A 14,198-nucleotide genomic window follows, 5' to 3' on the forward strand; every position below is an offset into this window, starting at 1 on the left:
ATGTTGTCTAATAAGCTCTTTCTCATCGCCTCTCTCGGTCTTGTCGCCTTGACCAACGCCCAAGAAACATCCACATTCCAATTCAAGGATACCTACCCTGAACCTTACAAGGTGCCCCAACCAAAGAAGGAATGGCTTGATCTCATTGCCAATGCCAGCATTGCCGATGCACCCTTGTTGAAGACCGATGCCAATGGTGGTAAGCATCATTACAACCACTTTCAATGATCACGATTGGCTGACATGGTCTTTTTTTGTTTCGAATTGCAGGTCTTGTATTGCCTGAGAATCCTGAAAACGATCCTCATTGCTTGTGGACTACTACTCAATGCTTGGATAAGGAAGATGTTTATACTTGCCCTACCACTGGTGAATGGGGTGTCACCTTTGATGATGGCCCATCCGAATTCAGCCCTGCATTGTACGATTACCTCGATAAGAAAAACGAAAAGGTCACCTTTTACATGGTGGGTGGTCAAGTGAAGCAATTCCCTGAGTTGCTCAAGCGTGCCTATGATGCCGGCCATGAAATCGCCATGCACACTTGGTCTCATAGCTACATGACCACCCTCACCAATGAAGAGTTGGTGGCCGAACTCAAGTGGACTGAGCAAATTATCAAGGAAGTCATTGGCGTTTCACCAAAGTATTACAGACCTGTACGTAATCATTGATGCCTTATAAGCAATATCCATATCCACTCAAATTGCCCATATTAGCCATTCGGTAACATTGATAACCGTGTCCGTGACATTGGCAAGGCCCTTGGTTTTACTCGTAAGCATTAGTATACCACTATTAAGTAGCATGGAATCACTCATGTTTTTATGTATGTACTATAGCTGTTATTTGGTCTGTGGATACCAATGATTGGTACTTGCCTAGTGATCCCACCTTCCAAGCTCAATGGATCACCAACAATGTCACTGAATGGGCATCCAAGAACACCACCCAAGGCGGCGTATCATTGGCACATGACTTGTACAAGGAAACTGTTGATGCTGCTCTCAACTACTTGCCTATCCTCGAGGATGCTTATGATCTCAAGACCGTTGCTCAGTGCAATAGCCAAAACGCCTATAAAGAAGGCAAGGGTACTGCTGCTGGTGGCAACAATACTACCCAACCCTCCGCCTCATCATCCGCTGGAGCAAGTGGCAGTGCTAGTGAATCATCCAAGCCCTCTTCTGAAGCTGGTGGTGACAAGAAGGAAAATGCTGAAAAGGATTCTGCTACCAAGGGTCAAGAAGATGATGAAAGCGCTGCCTCCACCTTGGTCATGTCCGCTACTAGCATGCTCCTTGTATTGGCTGCTGCCGCCTTGTCCGCTTAAAGGCCCTTTCTCCCATCCCAATGGACCATCCCAATTACCCACATATAAACACACACACACACGACCATGCATGACCCACGACTATTACCTGTAATATCATGTTGTACCATTTTCTCTCCTCCATATTAAAAGATTTCCAATGATCGATGCCTAATTTGATCTTCTTTGTCCTCTTTAAACAATGCTCTTTATACATAGATCTCATGAATTATGCTTTTTGTTCCAAACTAGCTACCAAATCGTCACATCGGTTGAGTTGGCGCAAGAACCAATCACCCACACGACGGCCAACCTTGCTCTCAGCAATGTGAAGGACATCTTGCTTCAGGCAGAAATCGAGATCAGAGGTAGGGACATAATCACCATCCAACAAGTTGCCGTTTTCCACCTTTTTGATTTGACGGGACTTTTGCTTGTACATGAGAAGTTGCATGGTAAGTTGTTCAGGGGTCATTTCAAGGAACTTGGCCAACTTGTCAACACCCATGGTTGTGTAGAGCTTCATGAAGGATCGAAGAGTAGGGAGCATGATCTGGTTGCGGACATCAGCAGTGAACAACTTGACCTGAGTGGAATGGGGGTCCTGGATAGCATTACATTATTAGTTGTTGCTTTCCTATACACACATTACATTAAAGAAAGCCACTTACAGGGCGCTTGCCATCCAATTGAGGGGATGCAGAAATAAACTTGGGGCATGCGTGTTGGAACATGTCTTCAAAGACTTGAATGCCTTCCTCACTATATACACGCTTGAGTACATTGGTATTCCTTTTACATAGTCATTTTACTTACCCCTTTTGCATTTTTGAGATTTGTTCACCATATCGCTCACGGAGTTGAGAATGGACCGATTCATCGAGACGGGTGGGGCAAAGGGAAACGCACATGGCCAAGAGAGCATACATTTGATCCATCTTTTTGCCAACTTGCTCAGATTGGTAAGAGCGACCATATTGCTTGAAGCGTTGGATATAAATAATGGCATCAGAGAAGGTCTTGATAGCATCAGCGTAACGGCGCATCATCATATAAGCAAAACCGACGTAGTAATAAGTGGTCAAAGTGCAACCAGTGACACGAGCCATAAGAGACTAAGTGAATAGAAGATAGTTATTATCGATTCAACGCTCCTCCAATTGTTACTTTGATGCTTACCTTCCTGCTCAATGCAACATTATCCATCATCTTGAGGGCAAGCATGTAATCACCCATCAAGCAGTTGACACGAACGAGACCAATAATTGAAAAGTAACCGAGGGTCTTGTACAAAGGACGAGTACCATATTCACCAGCAGCCTCCCTAATCACACAAAGGTGAGCCACCTCGTTTGTCAAAATCCGTTTCTGATACTTACATCATATCACCGCCATTCTTGCTGACCAACATTTGTTCAATGATGCGTGACTTGGAGATGAAAGAATACAAGACGTTGAGGACACTGTAAGTGCTCCAGATTTGAGGATTGTCACGAAGCAAAGCGATTTCTTCTTCGGTCTTGCTCTTGAGACGGTCGCGATAGTTGCTGAAAGATTGGAATTGGTAGATGAATTCATCAATGATATCCCAAAGCCATTGGTTAGGCAATTCAAGGTTGACAGGGCCATCCGAGTCTAATGATGATATAGTAAGTGAGTCAAAGAATTGGATTGGAGATCAAGGGTTGGGATACTAACTCAAGATGTAGTTGAAGAGATCACAGTAGTTTTCATAAGAGCGGAAGCGGTGCTCAAGAGTGGGAACCATGCGGCGGTAAATGTGACGGTAGTAGAGCTCACGATAGAGGGTCAAGATAACCTCGTCTTTAAAGATACCTCTGTCAATGACATTGCTCATAGTTTACCCCCTCCATTTCCTTATACACCATTTACCATTGTTGACGAGCGGAGCAATCAACTCGGCTTCGGGCCATGGCTGCTTCGAATAGTGCTTGTCAGATAACTTGTTGAAGGTGTTGTCATACGCGTTGTGCAGATCCAAGACGTTGTTTTCCAAGATATAGCGGTTGAAGCAAAGGATAAAGTTACGGACGCCATCAGGAATCTGGGCAGGCGATGGTTGCTGGGTCGAAACGACTAGATTGTTGCAACGCGAATAGTATCAGATGAGATAAGGGTCTCTTCCAAACACAAATGTATATAATGTACCCTCGGCTTCAAAGTCGTCATCGAAATCAGCATGTTCAGAGTAGCGTGCCTGGGCAACAAGCTCGACCTCGGCCACCAAGTCGTCCTCTTCAAATGTGTCTTGGTACATGATTGCTCGATCAGAAAAGTGGAACTGGGCTATGCCTCACAAAAAAAATCTGGAGGTGCTGAGGACTGTTAACGGACGTCCAATCACGTTCCTAGACAACCCTCCATTTGACGACATTCATGCCAGGTCAACGCATCCATAGATCCCCCATCTTTTACTATGCTTCAATCAAATACAACACAATAAATCCTCCATGATCATCATATGAGTTCATCAGTTAACGAGGTCTTTCTTTGTTTAATCAAGCATGTCCCTTGACAATGAAAATAGTAGGCAACAATGGATACAATGAGCCATCTGAAGGGGTTGCTAATACGTACATGCAATAATGACATTACTCACATGTAGACTACTGAAAAAGATACAACCCATCCTCCCATAGACCTGTTTGTTATTCATAAGATGCATTAATGGACGTTGGATACGATCCTCTCAACCACTGATCTCCATGGAAACGGTATCCCTACGACTACGACGTTGCAAAGAGAGAGAGAGATGTAGGGTGAATTGGAATTACGGATACAATTTATTATAGTATGAGATGGATGAATGGGGATCACACAGTATTGGAATTTGACTTGTATCAAGATAAGGATTGGGCGGAAATGCAGCAGCAGCAGGCGTGTGAGTTACAAAATCGCCATTGATTTCTCTTGGCAAGAAGAGGGTTTACCTTTGGTCCTACTTTTCCTTCTCCCCCAACCTGCTTGTTTCAACATGGTGAATATCCCTTAGCCCTTCATTGCGCCGTGTCAGGTTCTAGTGCTTACGTTGATGGTTATGCTATGTTCAGGATTTCTTATTCGGACGTAAAAAGACGCCTGCCGAGATGTTGCGTCAACATCAGCGCACCATTACCAAAGCTCAACGAGAACTGGATCGAGAACGAGAGCGATTGGAACGACAAGAAAAGAAACTTATTGCCGATATCAAAAAGTCTGCCAAAGCAAATCAAATGGTAAGAGACAAAAGGATATGGTCGTGTAAACGCACCCTATGCAAGGTGCTGACATTGGAGTATTACAGAGTGCTTGCAAAGTGATGGCCAAGGATCTCGTACGTACAAGGAGATATGTTCAAAAGTTTTATCAGATGAAGACACAATTACAAGCCGTTGGATTGCGTATTCAGGTACATACAAAAGGCAATGTTCGTGATGCATTAATGTCTAACGTATGATTCATTAGACCCTACGATCCAATCAACAAATGGCTGATGCTATGAAAGGTGCCAGCAAAGCCATGTCTTCGATGAATCGACAAATGAATCTACCAAAGATCCAGCAGATCATGATGGAATTTGAAAAGGAAAGCGAAGTCATGGATATGAAGGAAGAAATGATGGGTGATGCCATTGACGATGTCATGGAAGATGAGGATGATGAGGTGGAAAGCGAAGAGATCGTCAACAAGGTCCTAGATGAAATTGGTATCAGCTTGAATCAAGAGGTAAAAAAGAGTTGGGATGGGGTGGTGATAGGCAACATTCGACTGACAACATAAATTTAGTTGGCAGAAGCACCCACGGGTATCAAGCAACCAGCAGCAGCAGCACCTGCTGCCGAAAGAGTCCCACAAGCTGAAGGCCTATCTGCGGATGATGCTGCATTGCAAGCGCGTTTGGATAACTTGCGACGAGAGTAGATAAACATCAGAATGATACCCTCGTTAACTGTGGACTATATATATATCGGGAAGGAATACAGCAACTAATATTGGTGCCAGCAGGGGAACATTACTACTATAAAATGTCTTTTTTTTGCCCTTCTTTTACACTATGTAGTGGTGTTACCCTTTCCATGATGATAAATCACAGTTCGACCTGCAACATAATAAAGGAATCAAAAGCTGTTGATTGATGCTAGCTCGATGCGATAGGCAATGGTCTCAGTGTTAGATGTTGAATTGTTGCATGAATTTCCTGTGGTCAGCGGCTGCTGATTCAACAATGTGACACGGCGATCTTAAGCATTCGAAGTAAAGCTTGTGTACTCAGCCATGGATACGCTCAATGGACACTATTTCTTGGTATTCACAAAAAAAGTTTCATCCTTTATACAGTATTTATATGTATTGATGTTACATTGCAGTCTATGTCAATTTGGTGTAGCTAGGTGGAGCGTAACGTCGCTTGATCAATTTCGCAACATATAGGGGTAAGCTGCTTACAGCCGTAATCACTGCAACCTTCCATACAAATCGCGTGGTAAGAATGAAGGACATGTCTATAACACAACCAATGCGTTAGATATACGTTTCAAATATCATGCATTCGTCGACTCACCGAAATAGGTAGGTAAGAGCCACATGGAACCAATATAAATAAGCATCGTCACTATTTCGGCAATCACCATGAGGCGGTGCCTGTGATGCATGTATTAGCATACAATTCCACACGATCCCTACGAAACCCAATCTTACCAAGTATTGATTTCCAAAGCGACCATCAGTAATTCATTGAAGATTAATGCTGTAAATGATATGGACACGATGTGGATGAATTCGTTCTCGAAAAGGATGATGGATAAGACCATGATCGCGCCTCCTTGGTATACACTGATCAAAAGCCACGTGAAGAATGTGCGGTATGATAATGAACGACCCTATAGAAACGGTCAGCAGCTTACTCAAATAATGGAAGGGGGCATTGAAGACTCGCCTTGGTTAAATCCTTATAGAGCTCTGGGTACAGTAATGCAATCTCTTCGCTCACATCTTGATCCAATACCAGTGAAAAGACAGGTGCCATAGTGTAGACCGTTGCATAACTAGAAATCTTTCATCAATGATCTGCAAAGATCGTATGTGTAGTTGGCTTTTTATCCTTACCCGACAATCAGCATGCCTTGGTAAATTGCGATGGGTGCAAAGTAAAATAGCGCTGAGAAAACAGCTTGCATGACCGATATGATTAAACCGCGATGAATGACGAATTGTGAAAGCTTTGCTGATCGTTTATAACTGTTTCGACCATGCCAAACTATATGCTTGAATTAGCACTTGTAATCCATGTCCCTCCAATATGAGATCTAGCACTTACGCATAAGCTTGGTGATATGGCTAAATTGGGTCACTGAGAAATCCGCTGCGAGAGACGCTTGTCGTCCTTCCTTTCCAACGATACCAATACCTAGAATTTTGCAATGGATAAGTATCCTACCCAAACGAAGGGTCAACATGTTCAACTTACCAACATTAGCTGCTTGAATCATACTCACGTCATTTCCACCATCGCCTATACAAAGGACGCGCTTTTGTGTATGATGTCGAATGATACGAGTGATCTCGGCCTATCATGGTGATGATCAATATTTGGTATCGAGACGATTAGGCTATGTATTCCATTACCTTTTGTGTTGGGGAGCATCGGCAACAAACCACGGCAGGTAGTAGGGTTGCAACGTCAACAAATTCATCTTGGAAATGATCCAGGCATAACTAATTGCACTTGGCGTAAGCGATCACCTACGCTACACCAGCCATCCATTCATCCATCATACCTGTAATGATTCACCATCGATGACTAGGCAGCAATCGACCTTAGATCTGAGATTATCCAGCTCGTTCAATACATCCACAGGATTTTTGACTGGGAAGATATGGTGAGCAAGAATAATGGAGTATGCATACGCTGCTTTCTACTTACGTTTAGCGATTTGGTGGATATTTTGATTACGAGAAACAAGCTTGGAAGAGACTGCGATACAAGTGGCGGTTTCGATCTTATCACCTGTAGCACCCATACATTAATGATCATCCTCACAAAGACATGTATCACATTCATTTACCTGTTAACATCCAAATCCTAAGACCAGCATTTCGCAATTGTTCGAGCGTATTCTTGACGCCATCTTGCAGCTTATCTTCCACACCAGTAACACCCAAAAGTTCCAAATCCGTTTCAAGCACTTCTTCAATAACAGCTTGCTTCCTTGCATTGCGATCATGAAGAGAGAGTTCAGCTTCTTGAAACCTACAAGCTTGATTATTAACAAGGTCCCGGTGTTATATAAAGGCGTAACTTACTTTGTCCTGAATTCCTCGTAAATGTCGACTGATAAACGTTTTTTGGCGACAACAAGCGTACGTAAACCTTCACGAGCCATGTTTCCACATTCTTCATCCAACCTATCATATATGTAAGAGAAAATACTACCTACCAATAACTGCCACCACCCCTCGATACATACCAGTCGTTGTATTGGACGATAGTGCTCATCACCACATCCGCACCCTTCTCATAAAAGGTGACTTCGTTGGTTTGTCTGTCACGAATAATGATGCCCATACGCTTAGTCTCGCTCGTGAAGGGGAAAATATGCAAGACGTCATAATCCAAAAGCGCTCCAGTTGCTTCTACACGTAGCTGGATCTTGCTGACATCACGTGCAACCAAAGCCAAACCCATTTGCTCCGTCCACTTGACAATAGCCACTTCATCGGGGCTGGATGCTTGATAAGTAAGCTCGCCATGGTCGCCAGTGACAGGAGTAACCTGTAAACAAGATGTCAATGGTTGATGGATCGATTTCGTTTATCACCTCTTACATTGTGACATAGTGCAAGCGCCTGAACGATATCCTTGATTCGGAACGAAATATTGCGACGACCTTTGCCAGAGATACCAACAACACCAGTGCTAGTTTGGATTAAACCTATATGGTCTTTTCATAAATCTCCTTTGCCTTACGCAGTGCATGTGTGGGTGTTTGGACCACTTACCCGGTTCTTGATCTTCAAATGCTGATGCGAGATGGGACATGATTTCATCCATAGTATCCAAGCTGTAAGACATGGTTCCCATATGTAACTTCTTCAATTCCATATCTATAATCCAATGTCAACAACATAGCCTCCAGATATCCCACATTCACTTACCATTCTTTGTCAAGGTGCCAGTTTTGTCAGATAATAAGTAGCCAATTCGACCAAGTTCTTCAGGAAGTGTGCTGGTTCGGACAATGGTGCCTTCAATGTCTTCATCATTCTCAATTTGGCGTGCATACACCGTTTTGCCCATATCCAGATTCACTCTCAAACTAATCATATCATGGTAAGTAATGATAGGCCTCAAGATAATTGGATGTTCTTTTACCTGATAGGAATGATGGATGAAAAAAGAATCAGAAATCGGAAAACGTAAATGTACCACAGGCCATGGAATCCATTGAATCCCACCATGGTCACTGAAAGTGCCAATGTGACAATAAAGAGAATCTAAGACTTGTATCAATACGCATGTCTTTTTTCAATCTCGGTATACAAACCTTTGCCAAACGATTGATTTCGGTATCAAGCAATCCCACTTTGGTCTTTGGATGATTGGTATTCATGACAGCTCGAGTATCCTTGCCAGTGTAAATCACAAATCCAATAGCTGATCCGGAAGCAAGCACAGTATTGGTCCACAATGTGTTCTCCACGCTCAATGGTTCCCGTTGTTCAATGCCTGTTTCCTCGTCGACATGGGTAAAAGTACCAATGAATGAATGGATATCCTTGTGAGGTGCATCGGCTATGATTTCATTAGTATAAATGAGAATAAAGGGTAAGCATAACCTACCATAGATTTCACCCCGTACTTGGATAAGGGAGTCATCAGCTGGTAATCGTTGCAAAGAAGGTACTGCCAATCGAAGCTTCCAATCCGTTTCACCATCAAGTTGATCCGTGCGAATAAAGCAAGAGCCATTGTCTTCAGTTGTACGCAATAAGATCATATCAGCAGGTATCTATTTATCACTTGAGTCAACTCATGTATGCATCTTCCTACCCCACATGACTTACTCTTTGATCCTTTTGTAAAATAACCATATCGCCCACGCGGATCTTTGAACTTGGAACATGTCGTAATCCACTCGGTGTCAATGTTTGATATAGCTGAGAATTGGCTTCCTTGTCGCGCTTATATCGCTGAAGATCATCCATGGCTTCTTTGCTGATGGTCACGAGTAACACGAAACATAGCGGTCCAAAGTAGGTGAAGATGTATCCTTAACAAGAAAAGTGTATTAGGATGTGGGTTGTTGCATGCATCATGGTCAATGCTTGGTGTTACCGATTTTGAGTGCTGGAACGAATTGTGATAATGCGACAAGTAAAAAGTAGAGGTTGAAAAAGACGACAAACTACAACATTGGATCAGCCTTCAAGTACACTTTAACGATTCCATTGTTCCATGCAATACCTGTTCAAAGAGAACCAAGGGGATAAAGGTAAAGATGTTGTACTTTTGGTTGACGATGATATTGGGCGTGTACTTCTTTTGCTTGTCTGACAACAACTGCCGATGAGCTCCTTGATAGTTCTCTCACACTCTCTCACGAGCGAACTTACCATTGGCGTGGAAAGGAATGGTCCTTGGGTTTTGTTTGCGTGGTGAACGAACGAATGGCCAGTAATTCAGTTTGAACGGTTTGCGTTTCCTCGTTGTCGGTCGACGCGTTCCTGTGAGTGGCGAAGATTCCTGCATCGAGCATCATGTGAATAAAAGGGTGGGTTGAGAAGAAGAGTGTCGCTTACAGCCAATTCCTCGTCGATAAGAGGATCTTCATCGCTGTGTATCGAATCAGACGTTCTGTACTTTTTGCTGCTTCCGGCACGATCAGAAAAAGGCATGAGCTTTCGAAGTTCAATGGATCGGGATTCTCTACGCATCACTTTGCCGTAAAATGGTATTGCTGGCTATACACCAGTCTTTTGTCTTTTGGAGAAAGAAAAGAGGACAAGAACAAGAGTGCAGGGTTGAATGTCAAGCGAAGAAGCAACAGCAGCAGTACAAGGCGCATGGATTCTTGGCAACCAATGACCTGGATTTTGAAATTCAGCTTGTATGATGCCCAACAACGCTTATTATCATGATCCCCAGAATAAAGGACCGTTCTTTCTTAACCGTCATACACTTTTATCATGGCTATTCCATGCATGTCTCTTTATGTAAATGCAACCTGATGCACTCTAATAATCAATTGGCTCTTTGAAGGTAAAGGGGAGGGGGGACTGCTGCTTCAATAACAGCAGGGCATTGCATGTTGAGGAGGTATGGTGGGGTATATATAATACTTTTGCAAGCAATGTCCATCTTTCATTCTTACACCCTTATTTATTATCACCTATGCTGTTTTATTATTGTAAGCCCATTCACATCATATCCATGATGATGTCTGATGCCTTAATGTAGTTGTTAGCTTCCTTGCCTTTTTCGCATTACCCATCTTGGCACAAGGAACCAAGTACAACGTGATTTCATTATTGACAAACAATGAGCATGGCATGGTTGTTATCGTTGATGGCCGACCCTACCCAATGGATACCACACCTTCTTCAAAGCTCCTATTCTCCGGATTAGCACCAGCAGCCAACAATGGATATTACTACGCCAAGATCGATTCATCTTCCAATATCATCGATCATGAGCCATTTATACGAGAACCATTTGAAGCAGATAGGTCACCCAACGAACATTATAATCGCTCTCGCAACAAGTGGGAAATTGCACAGTTACCCCAAGTACTCGAACCCCTACCCCTTATCCAACGCATCGATAGCAAACTGCACAAGGATGGGGAAATACCTACAATCCATATCACCGGCGACGCAAATGGTATCAACAACATGCATAAAAAGGCAGACGATGATATTCAAGTGAATACTACAATGACTTGGATCAGGTAAAACATCGATCAATAGGGAGGCCTTTGGTTTTGACACGAGGAGAATGGAAAGGGGTACCTACACTCATGCATTTGGCAATGTAGCCTTGATGATGTACAATCATTTTCTGGTGTCGAATTTGAAGTATCAGGCCGCCAAGCCCGTGAGAGCGCCAAATTATCCTACAACATCAAACTACCTAAGAAATCGTATCTTTATGGGTATCGTCGTCTCAAGCTGCGTGCCTTGGATACCGATCCATCCTACATCCGTGAAGCTCTTGGATTCAAAATGTTGCGTTCAGCTGGTGTACCTACAACTGATTTTAGCTTTGTCAGGTAGTACTATTCTCATTGTTGTTGATGATGAGTGGAAAATGGTCTCACATAGCGATTTATTCTTACAAAGGCTTTATATCAATGATCAAGCAATTGGGTTATTTGGACTGATCGAAAAATTCAAAGACCCTTGGCTGAGAAACGAGTTTGCTGATGGAGACAAGGATTATCAACAAGGGACATTGTATCAAGGCAAATACACCAATGTCAAAGCTGAGCTCTTGGGGGATCGTGTATCTGATCTCAGCTATTATGGCGACAATCCTTGGCCGTACAAGCTCGGCGAATATAAGATTGCAGAAGACCCATCCTCGGGTGAATCTAATTACAAGGCTCTTATCGAATTAACCAAGTTCCTTGCTTCTGCACCGGCCACGGTGGATGCATGGGAGGCTCGTTGGGATATGGAAAGCGTTCTAAGAGCGTATGTAAAAACTCCGATCCATGAGATTCATGCAGCAAAAGACTCACTTTTATGTATTCAGGATGGCTCTCGAGATGCTAATGGGCTTTGCTGATGGGTATCTCACGGTGGCAGATAACTTTTTTGTTTATCAAATGGCTCCCAACGGCACTAAGTTTGTGTTTATTTTGTGGGACATTGATCTCATTCTCGGTTCAACGGCACTCGTCAAGCTTTCACAAATGGAAACGGGTGATTGGAGAGAACTTGCAAGTACCCTTACCAAGCGTCCATTGATGCAATTCTTACATGTGCCTGAATACGCAAAGCGATTCGATGATTTGATCCGTGAACTTAATGATAAGCTCTTGAGCTTAGATGTACTCGGCCAATACATCGATGACACGGTTGCCATGATACAACAAGATGTTGCCTGGGACCTGAGTTGTCCTCGTGTCAGCCATATACCACTTTTACGTTCCCATGATTTTGCGGTGCTTGCTCATTTACTAGGCTTGATTGGTCAAACGGATGTCGACATACGTACTGTAAACGATTTTGGACGGCGCCAGCGTCGAAACGATGTTGGGCTTATGCAAGCTGTGAATGGGCCTACAGGTTACAGCTCCCTAGCTGGTGTCAAGGAGTTCATCAAAGTAAAGCATCAGAATGTCAAAAATCACTATGACGGTGTAAAAAGCGATAATGATAATAGACACAAGAGCAACCTGCTTGACATTCTTCCGATATAATAAACGAAGATTCATTATCAATAACAGCAGCAAGATTTTAGTGAATTGAGAATAGATGTATATATATATATGTTATTGTTGATGTGAGTGTTGAGATATAAAAAGAGGAGAATGATGGTACATGCTTTTGTCTCGATATAATGAAATGATGGTGGTGGATATCCTTTCTAACTACACAGTGACCTTCCAAAAGACCACGCGATGAACCAAGTACTTGGTAGCCTCTCGTATACGGGGAGCCATGTAGTGAGCAATGGCAAGTGCGATAGGCGACTTTCGTTTCAGTAACACCAAAAAGATAAGTAATAGGACAAATGAATTGATGAGGGTATGCTTGATCACCGCCTTGACGAGTCGTAACCATGACCAACGCACCATATCACGATCACGCTTTTCTCGATCCGCCAAACTTTTGCGCATCATATCCAATTGCTCTGAAAGGGCTGTGATATCGGTTTGTAATCCTTCAATTGCACGTTCGGATGGCGCTGGTTTGTAAGGATGGTAACTAGGTGAGCTGATGCCGAGCGAAGCTGTTGCTGCAGCTACTTCACGGTCAATGGTATCGGTATCAGAAATAACGCTGCGAGTTGCTAAAAAGTCGTTGGGTCGAACGTATTTGCTACGATGTTTGCGATAGGTGGGTGGAGATAAATCAGGTGTTTCTGGAAAGTTCTGATGCGTACTTCCATTGGAAGTAAAGGTCGCAAGGGATGGTGTTGGGAAATCTCGATAGCGATGTTGTTGTTCAGGCGATAACTCGAGCTGATGTGGTCCCAAATGAGCGAGGTAATATTCTTCTTTTTCTGCTTCCTCAGGATCCCAAGCATCCACAAATGTTTCTATTGGTAATAAGATAAGTCATTTCATCTTCTTGTCATAGCATCAAATAGGTTACCTGCTCCTTCTTCGTCAACCTCCTTCATATCAATGTATTGAAGGGCATCGCTCAAAGTAGATGTTTGTTCATGATCAGGGTATCTGTTAATAAACTTGAAGGGGGTAAAATGAGCATCACGTAAATGAATCACATGCATGAGAGAAAGAGAGAGTCTGACACTACCTCGACAAGTAATTCAACCAAAGAGTTAACATAAAGACGTTGTGCATCCACAGGGCTCAATCCTCGTCTACGCTCCCATGATTTCCTATTCGACCCCTAGTTACAACTACTTGTATCATAATAAAAGTCATTGGCTATTACCATTTGGCATAGCGGCTCATTTGCCTTGATGAAGGACGTGAAATGCTGCAGTCTCCTTGTGTTGCTTGCTTGTACAATCCATAGAGGTTGAGTTTCTCTGTCGAAGTCGGTTGTAATGCACCCTTGTCAGGTAGCGATCGTACGACGTTTAGTGCTCTGCAGAAACGTATTTGTGTTGTGTATGAGGCTGTCGATGCTGTCATTGGGTTGTGAAAAGGACAAGAGGAAGCTGCATTTACGATGAGTCAGTAAAAGAAGC

At 43.1% G+C, this 14,198-nt stretch overlaps 6 protein-coding genes across 6 annotated transcripts; 3 read left to right on the plus strand and 3 right to left on the minus strand.

Annotated features, from left to right (window-relative positions):
- On the plus strand, positions 1-1,333 carry O0I10_011353 (uncharacterized protein; the record flags this gene model as incomplete). The annotated part of the gene is made up of 4 exons (XM_058491321.1): positions 1-199; positions 271-659; positions 720-777; positions 843-1,333. 4 exons carry the CDS (start codon positions 1-3, stop codon positions 1,331-1,333), a joined length of 1,137 nt encoding a protein of 378 aa, XP_058337886.1.
- Positions 1,334-1,541: 208 nt separating this feature from the next.
- O0I10_011354 (uncharacterized protein) lies at positions 1,542-3,590 on the minus strand (the record flags this gene model as incomplete). The annotated part of the gene is made up of 8 exons (XM_058491322.1): positions 1,542-1,916; positions 1,984-2,074; positions 2,129-2,427; positions 2,492-2,636; positions 2,692-2,947; positions 3,011-3,136; positions 3,206-3,409; positions 3,482-3,590. 8 exons carry the CDS (start codon positions 3,588-3,590, stop codon positions 1,542-1,544), a joined length of 1,605 nt encoding a protein of 534 aa, XP_058337887.1.
- A 717-nt stretch (positions 3,591-4,307) lies between these two features.
- Positions 4,308-5,233, plus strand: O0I10_011355 (uncharacterized protein; the record flags this gene model as incomplete). Its single annotated transcript, XM_058491323.1, has 5 exons — positions 4,308-4,310; positions 4,384-4,548; positions 4,617-4,721; positions 4,778-5,038; positions 5,099-5,233. The coding sequence occupies 5 exons, from the start codon at positions 4,308-4,310 to the stop codon at positions 5,231-5,233; spliced, it is 669 nt and encodes a 222-aa protein (XP_058337888.1).
- Positions 5,234-5,680: 447 nt separating this feature from the next.
- On the minus strand, positions 5,681-10,246 carry O0I10_011356 (uncharacterized protein; the record flags this gene model as incomplete). Its single annotated transcript, XM_058491324.1, has 24 exons — positions 5,681-5,814; positions 5,874-5,953; positions 6,011-6,192; positions 6,249-6,357; positions 6,419-6,569; positions 6,630-6,719; positions 6,780-6,879; positions 6,938-7,027; positions 7,090-7,178; positions 7,236-7,319; positions 7,378-7,562; positions 7,616-7,717; positions 7,780-8,084; positions 8,138-8,244; positions 8,312-8,416; positions 8,468-8,628; positions 8,685-8,806; positions 8,857-9,104; positions 9,153-9,321; positions 9,377-9,582; positions 9,648-9,717; positions 9,777-9,862; positions 9,926-10,055; positions 10,112-10,246. The coding sequence occupies 24 exons, from the start codon at positions 10,244-10,246 to the stop codon at positions 5,681-5,683; spliced, it is 3,240 nt and encodes a 1,079-aa protein (XP_058337889.1).
- Positions 10,247-10,861: 615 nt separating this feature from the next.
- On the plus strand, positions 10,862-12,735 carry O0I10_011357 (uncharacterized protein; the record flags this gene model as incomplete). The annotated part of the gene is made up of 4 exons (XM_058491325.1): positions 10,862-11,259; positions 11,347-11,580; positions 11,651-12,004; positions 12,066-12,735. The coding sequence occupies 4 exons, from the start codon at positions 10,862-10,864 to the stop codon at positions 12,733-12,735; spliced, it is 1,656 nt and encodes a 551-aa protein (XP_058337890.1).
- Positions 12,736-12,906: 171 nt separating this feature from the next.
- Positions 12,907-14,142, minus strand: O0I10_011358 (uncharacterized protein; the record flags this gene model as incomplete). Its single annotated transcript, XM_058491326.1, has 4 exons — positions 12,907-13,577; positions 13,634-13,727; positions 13,799-13,883; positions 13,940-14,142. The coding sequence occupies 4 exons, from the start codon at positions 14,140-14,142 to the stop codon at positions 12,907-12,909; spliced, it is 1,053 nt and encodes a 350-aa protein (XP_058337891.1).
- Between the last annotated feature and the right edge of the window lie 56 nt (positions 14,143-14,198).

Source organism: Lichtheimia ornata (assembly GCF_029851405.1).
Source record: "Lichtheimia ornata isolate CBS 291.66 chromosome Unknown scaffold00088, whole genome shotgun sequence".
NCBI lineage: Eukaryota > Fungi > Mucoromycota > Mucoromycetes > Mucorales > Lichtheimiaceae > Lichtheimia > Lichtheimia ornata.